At 37.9% G+C, this 15,027-nt stretch overlaps 1 protein-coding gene across 1 annotated transcript in view; it reads right to left on the bottom strand.

Annotated features, from left to right (window-relative positions):
- Window positions 1-15,027, bottom strand: part of LOC108990128 — a 61,840-nt gene that overhangs the window by 31,504 nt on the left and 15,309 nt on the right. The window contains exons 4-6 of the mRNA XM_035685470.1: window positions 10,373-10,474; window positions 6,645-6,728; window positions 2,016-2,072 (exon numbers count right to left, since the gene is read on the bottom strand). Of these exons, the coding sequence (XP_035541363.1) occupies window positions 2,016-2,072; window positions 6,645-6,728; window positions 10,373-10,474 (243 nt within the window). The remainder of the gene's footprint in view (window positions 1-2,015; window positions 2,073-6,644; window positions 6,729-10,372; window positions 10,475-15,027) is intronic.

A 15,027-nucleotide genomic window follows, 5' to 3' on the forward strand; every position in this document is an offset into this window, starting at 1 on the left:
CAGTTGGTAGCAATACGACCAAATTATTTGCAACTATAGCACTGGATTTGACATTTTTCTCTTCCTCTTCCTTTTCCTCTTCCCTGGGCTATATAGGCGACATTCACCATCTCTAAATGCAGCCTCTCTTGTCCCATTCCTGCCTGAGTAGCCAATTTATGTTCTTCCTGCATCAACTCTCCAAGACAAACATCCAATGTAGGAACTCGATTTCGCTTTAATAACCCAGCCTGTGCAGCCTCATATTTTGGCCTCAATTTCATTAGAAATTGATCACGTCTACTCTCCTCATGAACTGTCTGAAGTGCGGAAGACACCCCTTTGGGTATCTTAGCATGTATAATACCTGAATATTTGCTCCACAAGTTCAAGAAACCAGAATAATACTGCTCAATAGAAAGATTACCTTGACTGAAATTTTCTATCTCCAATTCCAACTAAAAATGGCTTGCATTGTTGTCTTGATTATATATACACCCTAGAGATTACCACATCTCTTTAGCTGTAGAAAAAGACCTCAAGTTGTTCAACATATGTGGTTCAATGGAGCCAAGCAACCAAGAGACAATGAGTGCATCCTTTGCCTCCCATGTACTGAGTTCTTTGGGGTCTTTAGAGGCTAAAGATGTCCCATCAATATGTCCCCACAATTCCTTTCCTTCCACAAACATCTTAAATAGAAACTACCAACTAAGATAGTTCTTGCCATTGAAACGACTAATAAAGATTTCTCCAGACATTGTGAAGAAAAAAATAGCCTAGAAAGAAAAACACCGTAAAAGAGCCTAAAAGTTGGGAATAAACATCCAAATAGCCTGACAATATCGAGAATCAAAGATCTCCAAGTGCCCAGAAGCAAAGAAACCCAAAGAAAATTCCAAGATAGCACCAAAGATGTTCTGCCGCAACCACAAGAGAAACAAGAATCCAAAAAAAATCTAGGCTAGAGTCCGAGAGCCCTAGGGCTAAATCCGAGAAAACCAAAAAAAAAAAAAAAAAAAAAATCGAAGAAGCATGTATACTCTAGGTTCAGAACACAAGCTCTGATACCATATCAGATTGACCGAAAGCCTCTCACCATTGTAAGAACTCCATTAAAAAGAAAAGTCTGGTAGCTATACATGGAAACTCTATATATGGAAAACTAGCTATACACAACTATACAATAACATCTATACGCGGTAAAGCTAAGAAAGGAAAACTAATCTGTATAGCTGATGTAAACAAGGTAAGAAAGATATAGATAGAATCTTCCAATCATAAAATCTGTCGATCCTATTGACACGCATGGAGACAAGCACACTCCAACGTCCGCAGGAGCCATTTCACAGATAAGGATCCCAAAACAAGCACTTTCACCACCTTTCTACAATACACACTAATCGACTAGCTTCCACATAGAGCTCAAAAATCTTAGTTGCAATAAGGACCAGTTTCGAGTAACCCATCTTTAATGTTAATGGAAAATACTTAAAAATAGTTTTCGGACGGATTTTATTTTGTTAACTTTCTTTGTAATAAATCCGTTTGCCTGTTTTTCAGAGCATCAAATGTCGACTCCATTGCTTGTTTGCTTCACTCATCTTGTGCTCATATAATTGATTGTTTTAAAAATGTTTTGATTTTTTTTCATACTTTCGACAAACTTGTCCACCTACCAGCTCTCCCACAGGGACGTTGTAGACAAATTAGAGTGGGGACAAAGCAAGCAAAATCCTACAGACATCAACCCTAAGCTCAATCATTAACTGCATGATGTTTTGCTCCCTCGCTATTTATTTTCTTCTCATATAACTACATTGTGTTTGACTATTATCATTAGTAGAAATTCTGTTGAAGATAAAAACAATTTCATTGATGCTTTCAGCAAAGAAAGAATAATATTTTCTATTATCAAAGGGAGTTATGTTTCAGCATTTAAAGCAATTATCACAAGAAAATAAAAATTAAAGTTGATATTAAGTCTGGTTTTCAATTAAAAGCCAAAAGTTAGGGGAAACGAGGGCAGAACATACCTGATATGATCGTGTTTCTTTGAATGTTCAAACGAGTTTCATTGATGATAGAATCAGCTGATTGGACGTGGATACGTTTAGCAAAACATGCAATAAAATTTTAAGTCACTATAGTAATCTAGACCTAGATTAATAAGCAACTTTCTTTTGAGAGGTAATATATAAATAAACATAAAACTTCAGTACGTCCAAGGCTAATAAAATTTTCTTGAAAAACTTGACATTATGAAATTGGCATTCTCAAATAGCAAATTGCAGCATTCAAAAAGAAAATATCGAGTCAGATATATTGCATGCAAATGTAACCAAGAAACCATTTATATATATAAATTCTCTATTGTTTTTTCAATGACGCGTAACAACTAACCACATTTTGATTGTGGAAGGAGTAAGACTTGGGTCAAGTTTCGTTAGATGTGAGACATAATTACTAATTAAAAAATAAAGATACAAAAATCTCATAACATGATTCAAGAAATACATGTTCTTTATTCAAAGGGTTGACTTTTGCGTCCAATTTCGGAAAGAACCAAACCAAAACCAAAACCAAATCAACGAAAGCTTCATCTTTTTCATGATCACAAAATCTTCTATCACATGTCAAATAATTCAATTGCTCTGTGTCATGTTCGGCCATATGCTGGACAGTCTACTATTCAAGCTGCCAACAACAGTTCCATGCCGATCGTTGCTGTCCGCAAAATCTCTTTAAGTTTACTGATTTTTTTCTTACTCAACTTTCCACAAATCTTATTTTTGTTGGTTAGTTAGTTGATAAAAATTATGCTGTTAATTTTTCTGGTGATGATTGTGTTGTGCAGGACTGGGTAATGGGGAAGCCGATCCTGAAGGGACCTAAAGTGGGGCACTTGTTTCCACTATTTTTGCCTTTTCCAACATTCCCTTCAGTGTCCCCTAATTTTGCATTTGTTTGTAATAATGTTCTAGACCTGAGTATGGTGTGGTATCGATGCTTAGGCCATCCCAATACTCATATATTATCTCATGTCTTGAACTCTGGTTTACTTGGTAATAAAGAATGTTATTCTTCATCTCTTGAGTGTACTTCTTACAAGCTTGGTAAAAGCAAAACCATTCCCTTTCCTTTGCATGCTAGTCCAGCTTCTCACTGTTTTGATCTTATCCATAGTGATGTTTGGGAACCTTCCCCGGTTAATTTACATGACATATTTAAATTTTATGTGACTTTAATTGATGATCATAGCAAATTTACTTGGTTCTAAATTTGAGGTTTTTCGTACATTCATTGTGTTTTTAGCGCATGTTGAAAATCAAATTTCTACTTCTATCAAAACATTATGCATCGATTCAGGTGGTGAATATTTGTCTAATGAGTTTTAGGACTTCTTGGCTTCTAAAGGTATTTCATCAACGTTCGTGTCCAGCTACTCCACAACAAAATGGAGTAGCCGAACACAAAACTTGCCATCTTCTGGAAGCGGTACGTACTCTCTTGTTAGAATCTTCTGTTCCCTCTCTGTTTTGGGTTAAGGCTATGAAAACTACTACTCACGTGATTAATCGTTTTTGTTCCAAAGTTCTACACATGGAGTCTCTCGATTTTGGTTTGTTTGCTAAGCAACGTAGTTATGACTAAGCAACGTAGTTATGATAATCATCGTATCTTTGGATGTGTATATTTTGTTCATTTACCTCCTCATGAATGACATAAATTATCTACTCAATTTGTTCGATGTGCGTTCTTGGAATATAATGTGTGTCAAAAGGGCTTTGTGTGTTATGATCTGACATTACATCTTACACGTATTTCTAGGAATGTTATTTTCTTTGAAAATCAACATTTCTTTCTTGTGTCTTCATTGCCCACACCTTCTACTGTGATCCTTCCCTCCTTTGAGTCGTAGTCCTTATATCCTCATCCTGTTAGTTCTCGCTTTAAACCAGATATTGTATATACGAGATGTTCATTCCCACAGTCTCTTCTGGTGGCTCCTCCAATATATGATCCTTCCATGCTTTAGATCCAGTTAATTACAGCACCTTCAGAGCCTTTGGTACGTCACTCTCCTTGAGTGTCTGTAGCCCCGGATAGGTATGGGTTTCCTTCTTCTAGTTCTGGCAATTTTTCAACTCTCACTGCTGCATTGTCCAATTTTGATATTCCCGCATCCTACACACATGCGGCCAAGCATGAGTGTTGGCAACAAGCCATGCAGGAAGAGATATCCGCTCTAGAGGCCAATCACACTTGGGACGTTGAGTCCTGTCCTCCTAACACTGTTCCTCTTGGTTGCAAATGGGTTTATTCAATCAAGATCCGATCTGATGAGAGTTTGGATCGTTACAGAGCTCGGCTTGTCGCACTTTGGAATAATCAAGAATATGGTATCAATCATGAAGAGATATTTGCACATGTGGCTAAGATGACAACTGTTCGTAATATTTTAGCTCTTGCTACTTCTATTGATTGGCCACTACATTAGATGGATGTCAAAAATGCATTTCTTCATGGGGATCTTAAGGAATGTATTTATATGAAGCTACCCCCGAGATTGTTCTCTTCTTCGATTTTACATGTGTGTAAGCTCCGTCGCTCCCTTTATGATCTCAAACAGGCTCCAAGGGCATGGTTTGATAAATTTCAAACTACATTTTTATTACAATTTTTCTTGAGATAGAGCAAATATGACACTTCCTTGTTTCTTCGAAAATCTCAGATATCAGATATGGGTATTGTTGTTCTTTTGGTTTATATTGATGATATTGTGATTATTGATTCCGACTCTGTTTTACTTGGCCAGCTCAAGACACACCTCTTAGAGTTCTTTCATATGAAAGATCTTGGTTCTCTCACATATTTTCTCGGCCTTGAGGTGCATCATAATTTATTTATATTTCACATAACCAACATAAGTATGCTAGTTACTTGGTGGCTACAACTGGCCTACAAGAGGCTACCTCTGTTGATACTCCCATGGAATTGAATGTCAAGCTTCGCAAAGAGGTGGGTAGCTTACTTGTAGATCCCAGTTTATATTGGAAGTTGCTGGGTAGCCTTGTCTAGCTTACCATTACTAGACCAGACATTTCCTTTGCAGTACAACAAGTGAGCCAGTTTCTTCAGACCCCTCGTCATCTTCATTTGGCTGCTGTCCATAGGATCATATGCTATGTTCAGAGTACTTCTGCCTGTGACTTATTCTTTCCTGCAGACAATTCTCCTCGCCCTATTGCGTATAGAGATGCTGATTGGGCCGGGTGTGTTGATACACGTCGCTCCATCATAGGTTGGTGTGTGTTCTTAGGTGATGCATTGATCTCCTGGAAGTGTAAGAAGCAAGACAGAGTTTCTAAGTCATCTACAGAATCGAGTACCGAGTGATGTCTCCTGCTTGTTCTGAAATTATTTGGCTTCGAGGTTTGCTTGCTGAGCTAGGTTCCCCTGATGCCTATCCTACCCCTTTACATGCTGATAATTCGAGTGCTACACAGATCAAGGCCAATCCTGCCTATCTTGATCGCACAAAGCATATTGAAGCCGGCTGTCACTCTATTCGTGAAGCCTTTGAAGCTCGTGTTATCACCCTCCCACATATTTCCACCGAATTACAAATTGCTGATATCTTCACCAAAACTCTCACTCGCCATAGACATTACTTCTTAAGTAGCGAATTGATGCTTGTTGACCAACCCGCATCAATTTGAGAGGGGCTGTCAATGGATAGCATAGTTCACATGGACAGCCAGCTTTGAATTCTTGATAGCACCGCATTTGACTTACAATTAGAGCACTGTATTTGACTTACAATTGTATAGCAGATAGTATACTATATTTGACTTTGTATAGTTGTCATAAGGGCTGACATCAACTTGTAATTATCGAAAGTGTTCTACATAAATGAGAGAACCCTCACAGAAGAGGGCATTGAGTCCAACAACCAAATACCAAGTTGACATGCATGAGCCATTTCATAGCTGAGGATCCCAAAACCAGCTCTTTGACCACCTTTCTATAATACACATTGATTGACTACCTTCCGCATAGAGCTCAAAAATCTTATTTACAATAAGGACCAATTTCAAGTAGCCCATCTTTAATGTTAACGAAAAATTTTGAAAAACAGTTTTCAGACGGATCTTATTTGGTTAACTTTTTTTGATATAAATCCTTCTCGCTGTTTTTCAGAGCATCAATTGTTGACTGCATTTCTTGTTTGCTTCACTCATCTTGTTCTCATATAAATGACTGTTTTAAAAATGTTTTGATTTTTTTTCATACTTTGTACAAACTTGTCCACCTACCAACTCTCCAGCAGGGCCGTTGCAAACAAATTAGAGTGGGGACGAAGTAAGCAAAATCCTACAGACATCAACCCTAAACTCAATGATTAAAAACATGATTTTTTGCTCCCCCACTATTTATTTTCGTCTCATATGTTTGACTATTGTCAATAGTAGAAATTGTGTTGGAGATGAAAGCAATTTCATTGATTCTTTCAGCATAGAAAGAATAATATTTTTTATTATCAAAGGGAGTTATGTTTCAGCATTTAAAGCAATTATCACAAGAAAATAAAAATTTAAGTTGATATAAGTATCGTTCTCAATTACAAGCCAAAACTTAGGGGAAACGAGGGCAGAACATACCTGAATTGAGCGTGTTTACTTGATCCCCTTGGTGTTTTTCTTCTTTTTGAATGTTCAAACTAGTTTGATTGATGATAGAATCAGCTGATTGGACGTGGATACGTTTAGCAAAACATGCAATTAAATCTTAAGTCCCAATAGTAATCTAGACCTAGATTAATAAGCAATTTTCTTCTGAGAGGTAATATGTAAATAAACATAAAACTTCAGTACGTCAATGGATCATAAACTTTTCGTCAAAAACTTGGCATTATGAAATTGGCATTCTCATATAGCAAATTGCAGCATTCAAAAAGAAAATATCGAGTCAGATATATTGCATGCAAATGTAACCAAGAAACCATTTTTATATATAAATTCTCTGTTGTCTTTTCAATGACGCGTAACAACTAACCACATTTTGATTGTGGAAGGAGTAAGACTTGGGTCAAGTTTCATTAGATGGGAGACATAATTACTAATTAAAAAATAAAGATGACAAAAATCTCATAACATTATTCAAGAAATACATGTTCTTTATTCAAAGGGTTAAGTTTTGCGTCCAATTTCGGAAAGAAACAAACCCAAACCAAAACCAAAACCATGAAAGCTTCATCTTTTTCGTGATCACAAAATCCTCTAATCACATTACAAATAATTCCACTGCTCTGTGTCTTTTTCAGCCATATGCTGGACAATCTACTATTCAAGCTGCCAACAGCAGTTCCATGCCGATCGCTGCTGTCGGCGAAATCTCTTCTAAGTTTACTAATGTGTTTCTTGCTCCTCAAATTTTCCCATATCTTAATTTTTGTTGGTCAATTAGGTGATAACAATTATGCTGTTAATTTTTCTGCGGATGATTGTGATGTGCAGGACTGGGTAACGGGGAAGCCGATCGCGAAGGGACCTAAAGTGGGGCACTTGTTTCCACTATTTTTTCCTGTTCCAACATTCTCTTCAGTGTCCCCTAATCTTGCCTTTGCTTGTAATAATGTTCCATACCAGAGTATGGTGTGGCATCGACGCTAAGGCCATCCCAATACTCATATATTATCTCATGTCTTCAACTCTGGTTTACGTGGTAATAAAGAACGTTGTTCTTCATCTATTGAGTATACTTCTTGCAAGCTTGGTAAAAGCAAAACCATACCCTTTTCTTTGCATCCTAGTCGAGCTTCTCATTGTTTTGATCTTATCCATAGTGATGTTTGGGGATCTTCCTTGATTAATTCACATGAAAAATTTAAATATTATGTGACTTTCAATATGACCAATTTTGCTATTCTTGCATCCTACACACAAGCTGCTAAGCATGAGTGTTGGTGGCAAGCCATGCAGGAAGACATATCTGCCCTAGAGGCTAATCACACTAGGGACATTGAGTCCTGCCCTCCCAACATTGTTCCCCTGGGTTACAAATGGGTTTATTCAATCATGGTCCGATCTGATGGGAGTTTGGGTCATTGCAAAGCTTGGCTTGTTGCACTTTGGAATAATCAAGAATATGGTGTCAATTATGAAGAGACCTATGCACCTGCGGTTAAGATGACAACTGTTCATATAGTTCTAGCTCTTGCTGCTTCTAATGATTGGCCACTACATTAGATGGATGTCAAAAATGTGTTTCTTCATGGGGATCTTAAGGAATGTATTTATATGAAGCCACCCTCGGGATTGTTCTCTTCTTCGACTTCGCGTGTGTGTAAGATTTGTTGCTCCCTTTATAGTCTCAAACAGGCTCCAAGGGCATGGTTTGATAAATTTCAATCCACTTTTTTATTACAATTTTCCTTCAGGTAGGGCAAATATGACACTTCCTTGTTTCTTCAGAAATCTAGGAAATTAGACATGGCTATTGTTGTTTTTTTGGTTTATGTTGATGATATTGTGATTACTGGTTCTGACTCTGTTTTACTTGGCCAGCTCAAGACACACCTCTTAGAGTTCTTTCATATGAAAGATCTTGTCTCTTTCACATATTTTCTCGGTCTTGAGGTGCATCATAATTTATTTGACATTTCACTCAATCAACATAAGTATGCTAGTGACTTGGTGGCTACAACTGGCCTACAAGAGGCTACCTCTGTTGATACTCCCATGGAATGGAATGTTAAGCTTCGCAAAGAGGAGGGTAACTTACCTGCTGATCCAAGTTTATACTAGAAGTTGGTGGGTAGCCTTGTCTACCTTACCATTACTAGACCAGACATTTCCTTTGCAGTACAACAAGTTAACCAGGTTCTTCAGACCCCTTGTCATCTTCATTTGGCTGCTGTCTATAGGATCAAATGCCATGTTCAGGGTACTTCTGCCCGTGGCTTATTCTGTTCTGCAGGCAATTCTCCTCGCTTTACTGCGTATAAGCGATGCTGATTGGGTTGGATGTGCTGATACACGTAGCTTCATCATAGGTTGGTGTGTGTTCTTAGGTGATGCATTGATCTCCTGGAAGAGTAAGAATCAAGATAGAGTTTCTAAGTCATCTACATAATCTGAGTACCGAACGATGTCTCTTGCTTGTTCCGAAATTATTTGGCTTCGAGGTTTGCTTGCTGAGCTAGATTCCTCGAGGCCGATCCTACCCCTTTACATGTTGATAATTCAAGTGCTATACAAATCACGGCCAATCCTGTCATCATGAACGCATAAAGCATATTAAAGTCGACTATCACTCTATTCGTGAAGCTTTTGAAGCTCGTGTTATCACCCTTCTACATATTTGCACTGAATTACAAATTGCTAATATTTTCACCAAAGCTCTCACACGCCATAGACATTACTTCTTAAGTAGCAAATTGATGCTTGTTGACCAACCCGCATCAATTTGAGAGTGGCTGTCAATGGATAGCATAGTTCACATGGACAACTAGCTTTGAATTCTAGGTAGCACCGTATTTGACTTACAATTATAGCACCGTATTTGACTTACAATTGCATAGTAGAGAGCATACTGTATTTGACTTTGTACAGCTGCCGTAAGGGCTGACATCAATACTTGTAATTATCAAAAGTGTTCTAGATAAATGAGAGAACCCTCACAAAAGAGGGCTTCGAGTCCAACATTCAAATACCATGTTGACATGCACGTGCCGTTTCACAGCTGAGGATCCCAAAGCCAGCTCTTTCACCACCTTTCTATAATACACTCTGATCGGCTACCTTCCACATAGAGCTCAAAAATCTTAGTTACAATAAGGACTAGTTTCAAGTAGCCTATCTTTAATGTTAACGAAAAATACTAAAAAATAGTTTTCGGATGCAATAAATCCTTCTCGCTATTTTCCAGAGCATCAATTGTTGACTGCATTGGTTGTTTGCTTCACTCAACTTGTTCTCGTATAGCTGACTGTTTTAAAAATGTTTTGATTTTTTTTCATACTTTGTACAAACTTGTCCACCTACCAGCTCTCCAGCAAGGCCGTTGCAAACAAATTAGAGTGGGGACGAAGCAAGCAAAATCATACAGACATCAACCCTAAACAGCATGATTTTTTGCTCCCCCACTATTTATTTTCTTCTCATATAACTACATTGTCTTTGACTATTTTCAATAGTAGAAATTGTGTTGGAGATTAAAGCAATTTCATTGATGCTTTCAACAGAGAAAGAATAACATTTTCTATTATCAAAGGGAGTTATGTTTCATCATTTAAAGCAATTATCACAAGAAAATAAAAATTCAAGTTGATATAAGTATGGTTCTCAATTACAAGCCAAAACTTAGGGGAAACGAGGGCAGAACATACCTGAGTTGATCGTGTTTACTTGATCCCCTTGGTGTTTTTCTTCTTTTTGAATGTTCAAACCAGTTTCATTAATGATAGAATCAGCTGATTGGACGTGGATACCTTTAGCAAAACATGCAATTAAATCTTACGTCACAATAGTAATCTAAGCCTCGATTAATAAGCAATTTTCTTCTGAGAGGTAATATATAAATAAACATAAAACTTCAGTACGTCCAAGGGTAATAAAATTTTCATCTAAAACTTGACATTATCAAATTGGCATTCTCATATAGCAAATTGCAGCACTCAAAAAGAAAATATCGAGTCAGATATATTGTATGCAAATGTAACCAAGAAACCATTTTTATATATAAATTCTCTGTTGTTTTTTCAATGATGCGTAACAACTAACCACATTTTGATTGTGGAAGGAGTAGGACTTGGGTCAAGTTTCGTTAGATGTGAGACATAATTACTAGTTAAAAAATAAAGACGACAAAAATCCCATAACATGATTCAAGAAATACATGTTCTTTATTCAAAGGGTCGAGTGTTGCGTCCAATTTAGGAAAGAACCAAACCCAAACCCAAACCAAATCCAGGAAAGCTTCATCTTTTTTGTGATCACAAAAGCTTCATCACAAAAACTCAATTGATTTTAGTAAAAAAAAAATTGAATTCATATTGAACAGCCTTGAATTAATATAAAGTAAAAACGACTTTCTTTATGAATGTTTAAGAGAAAACTATAGTAGGGTGAGGGAGTGGCCCCGCACCTCGTTGCTCCGCCCCGCCATGGCCCGCTCCTCCCATGCTTACATATTTATATATATATATATTATATATATAGACATAAGTATATATTTATATTTTACAAATTGTATATATATAAATTTATATTATAATTTGATAGACTTGTTCACAAAGTATGCACTAGCATATTTAAAACTACATAGTTTTTAAATTATAGTCATACTTACAAAATTAAAAGTTACAATTTGGGTCTAAAAATATATTTTTAATCACTTTTGGACCTAGGAATAATTTTTAAACTTAGTGGAATATAGTCCACATGACTCCCCCGAACTACACTAGAGAACTAAGCCCCCCCGGTTCCAAGCACTACCATACTTCCGATCAATGACCTCCCTCCGAAGAGGCTCCCCTTCCAAGTGTTATCTCCATAGCCACTTTCCCAATAATACCTTATTGAAAATCCTCAAATTACGAACTCCCAGCTCTCCAACCGATTTAGGATAACAAACTTGTTCCAACTTGTTAGTTGGAACTTAGTTTCGTCACCCATACCTCCCCATAAAACCGAATGAAACAACTTCTCAACCCGGTTGATCACCCCTGCAGACAATGGAAAGTAAGCGGGGAGATTAGAATGAGTGCTCTTAACAAGAGTAATCTACCCCCATTAAATAAATATAGTCACTTCAAACCAACCAGGCTTCTCTCAACTTTCTGTTTTACAGCCCAACAAGCCTACCAAACTATTGATGTTATGCACCTCCCCCACCGAAACCAACTTTGACTTACCAAGATTCACCTTAAGGCTTGAAGTAGCTTCAAAACATAATAATACAACCCTTAAAGCTTGAATATGACCATGATCTGCATCACAAAAAGTGTGGGTATTACTTGCAAAAAGAAGATGCGAAAGAGTAATAGACCCATTAATGGCATTACTATCCGAAAAGCCAGAAAGTAAACCCCCCCCCCCCTCTGCCCCACAACGGCTTCCACCATCCATCCCAGCGCCTCCATAATAATGACAAAAAGGAAGGGAGATAAGGGATCTCCCTTGAGCCACGTGAGCTACGACAAAAGTCAATGGGTTACCATTAACCAATACTACGAAACGAAACGGGCTGTAGAAACAAAGTGCCTAATTCATGAACACAACCTTGCCCCAAAATTGCATCTCCCAAGCATATAGAAAAGGAAGTCCCAATTCACATGATCAAAAGCCTTTCTCATATCCAACTTACAAAGAACACTAGAAACACCCTCCCTCAAGTGACTGTCTAGGCATTCATTAGCAATAAAAACCGAATCAAGGATTTGTTTACATTGAACAAATGCATTTTGGGGCTTAGAGATCAATGTTTTGTTTTTCATTTTCTTCTGGCTAGAATTTTTCGTGCCAGAATAGTAACCAACATAGATACGTGGGGTGTTTCGTTTCGACAAAAATTCTAGCCATTCCGGCCTGTTTCGGTCTGAAATTTTCACTGTGAAATTTTCGCTGGTTAGTTCTTCTTCGCTTACTTGCCTTGGCTTTTATGTTGTCATTTTCTTTTGCCACCTCTCTCAAGAAAAAGAAGAGAGGATCAAGATAGATAGTGAGTGAAAGAGAGAAAAAATAATAATAGAAAGTATAAAAGTTACAAGATCTCACCTAGCATTATTCTTGGAGAATGGTAAAGAAGTTTGTAGCAAACTATGAAAAAAGAAAAGAAAAGAAAAAAAGGGCTGCTAAACTTACTCAGATTCTCTAGCTCTTTGGGAATTGCCTCCATGTACGATCATGACCCTAGCCTTCCACTTTTACTTTTAGGATAAACAATTCAAGCAACTTACATATCTCAATGATTACTAATAGCTTCGTCGACATCAAAAGAGAGAATTTTCTTAGATCTGGAACTGTCGGAATCCAATGGCAGGTCACTGTTGAAAGAAGCAACCCTGGCTCGTGTGCTGGTACCGAAATATTCCATTCCAGTACCTCAACCGAAATGGCCACGGGAACAGAATTCAAAACTTTGTTAGAGATGATTCGCTCCATTACCTTACTCATACAGTTAGCAAGGACCTTCAATATTATCTTGTAAATCTCACTCACAAGACTAAGAGGTCAAAATTCCTTGAGCTCAGAAGCACCAGGTTTCTTGGAAATGAGGGCAATGAAAGTGGCATTAAGAGATTTTTCAAGCTTTTTAAAACAGAAAAACTCCTAAAAAATCCGCACCACGTCTTCTTTCACAATCTCCCAACAAACTTGAAAGAATGCCATTGGAAAACCATCAGGACCAGGAGCTTTGTCTTTGACCATCCCGCTAACCACCCGAAACACCTCTTCTTCATCAAACGGTCTCTCCAACCAACTCACATTAATAGGGTCATGTGAATCAAAAACCAACCCATCAAGTCTAGGCCTCCAAGAACCAGATTCGGAGATAATATCTTCATAATAATGCATAATAATTAAGATCCTAAGTCCCAATAGATGAGATCGCACAACCATCAGAGTGGAGCATCTCATTAGCATTGTTCCTACGATGCTAGTTGGCCATTCTATGAAAACATTTATTACATTTGCCCCCCCCCCCCTTCCAACTAAAGTGCCATTGATTTTTGCCGACAAGAGATTTCCCCATCAATAACACTCTCTCAAGATCAGCCACCACACATGTTTTCCTAAAAAATACCTCCTCAGAAAGGCCCCATCCTCCTCCCTAGATTAAAAAATCTGCAACTCCTCCATAAGGGAATTTTTCTAACCATTGAAATTCCCAAAAAATTCTGCATTCCACTCGTTTAAATCAAGTTTCAAAGCTTCAAGCTTACTAGCAAGATTGAACCTGGGAGTACCTGTGAACTGATAAGATGTCCACTAGCTCGTAACCTTGTCAACAAAGACATAAGCTCCCAACCACATATTTTAAAACTTAAAATATCTCCAACCCCCATGAATGCCACCACTGTCCAGCAAAATAAGGAAATGGTTTGAACACACCCAAGGCATTCTCTTTTGACACAGCTCCGGGTAACGTGCCTCCTAAGAAGGTGAAACAAGAAAACGACCCAATCTCAACTAGCCACAATTATTAGACCAGGTGGATACACCCACACAAGCTACAAATTAAACATCTATCGATAGAGTGTAACTTCGTTTCATGAAAGCAAAAAATGTCAACATTCCAAGAAATAATCTTCGGCTTCATAAAAAAGATGAGACCCCTCCCTTTCAATCTATCCCTTCTTCCACTCCCCTCCTTAATATCATAATTAATAGAGTATTCTAATATTCTTAACTCCCTTTCTTTTAGAGGCTGATTTCAAAGCCGAGGAGCATCCAAATTCAATGGCTAGGAGGAGAGCTTAAAATTGTTCTTCGAAGCCATCACAAGAGATCCCAACACAAGCTTGCATTTCCTCAACCTTTTTTAAAACCTAATCTGACACAACACATGAAAAAGTGTGACAAGGAGGAAGTGCACATAAAGGAATCAGATCATCCTGTTTCCTAATACAACAATCCCCTTCACGAAAGGCCAATTGCAAGTTCGAGACGTAAAAATCCTCCCTAACGACATCCTGCTGCACCCTACCAGAGTGAAGCAACACTTGTGAATAAACTGCATTGTCCATCCCCGATTGTAGTAAAGCCTCTAGTGGAAACAATGGCTAAACAACCAACTGAGTAGAGTCTTTGGAATGCGAACCCATTACATACGAAACTAGAGGCATCGATTGGACAACTTTCTGCACATCCACTGTTGTCCTTGACTCAAGGCTCGGCAAAAATTCTCCATCTTCCATTTTCGGTGACATTTTCGGCACCGACTCACTGATCGAGAGATCTATGGGCTCTAGTGAATGGCACTGCAGGAGAGGGTGAAAGTTTCAAACCCGATAACCCTAAAACAGGCCCGATACAAAGC

Source organism: Juglans regia, chromosome 14, assembly GCF_001411555.2.
Source record: "Juglans regia cultivar Chandler chromosome 14, Walnut 2.0, whole genome shotgun sequence".
NCBI classification, from domain to species: domain Eukaryota; kingdom Viridiplantae; phylum Streptophyta; class Magnoliopsida; order Fagales; family Juglandaceae; genus Juglans; species Juglans regia.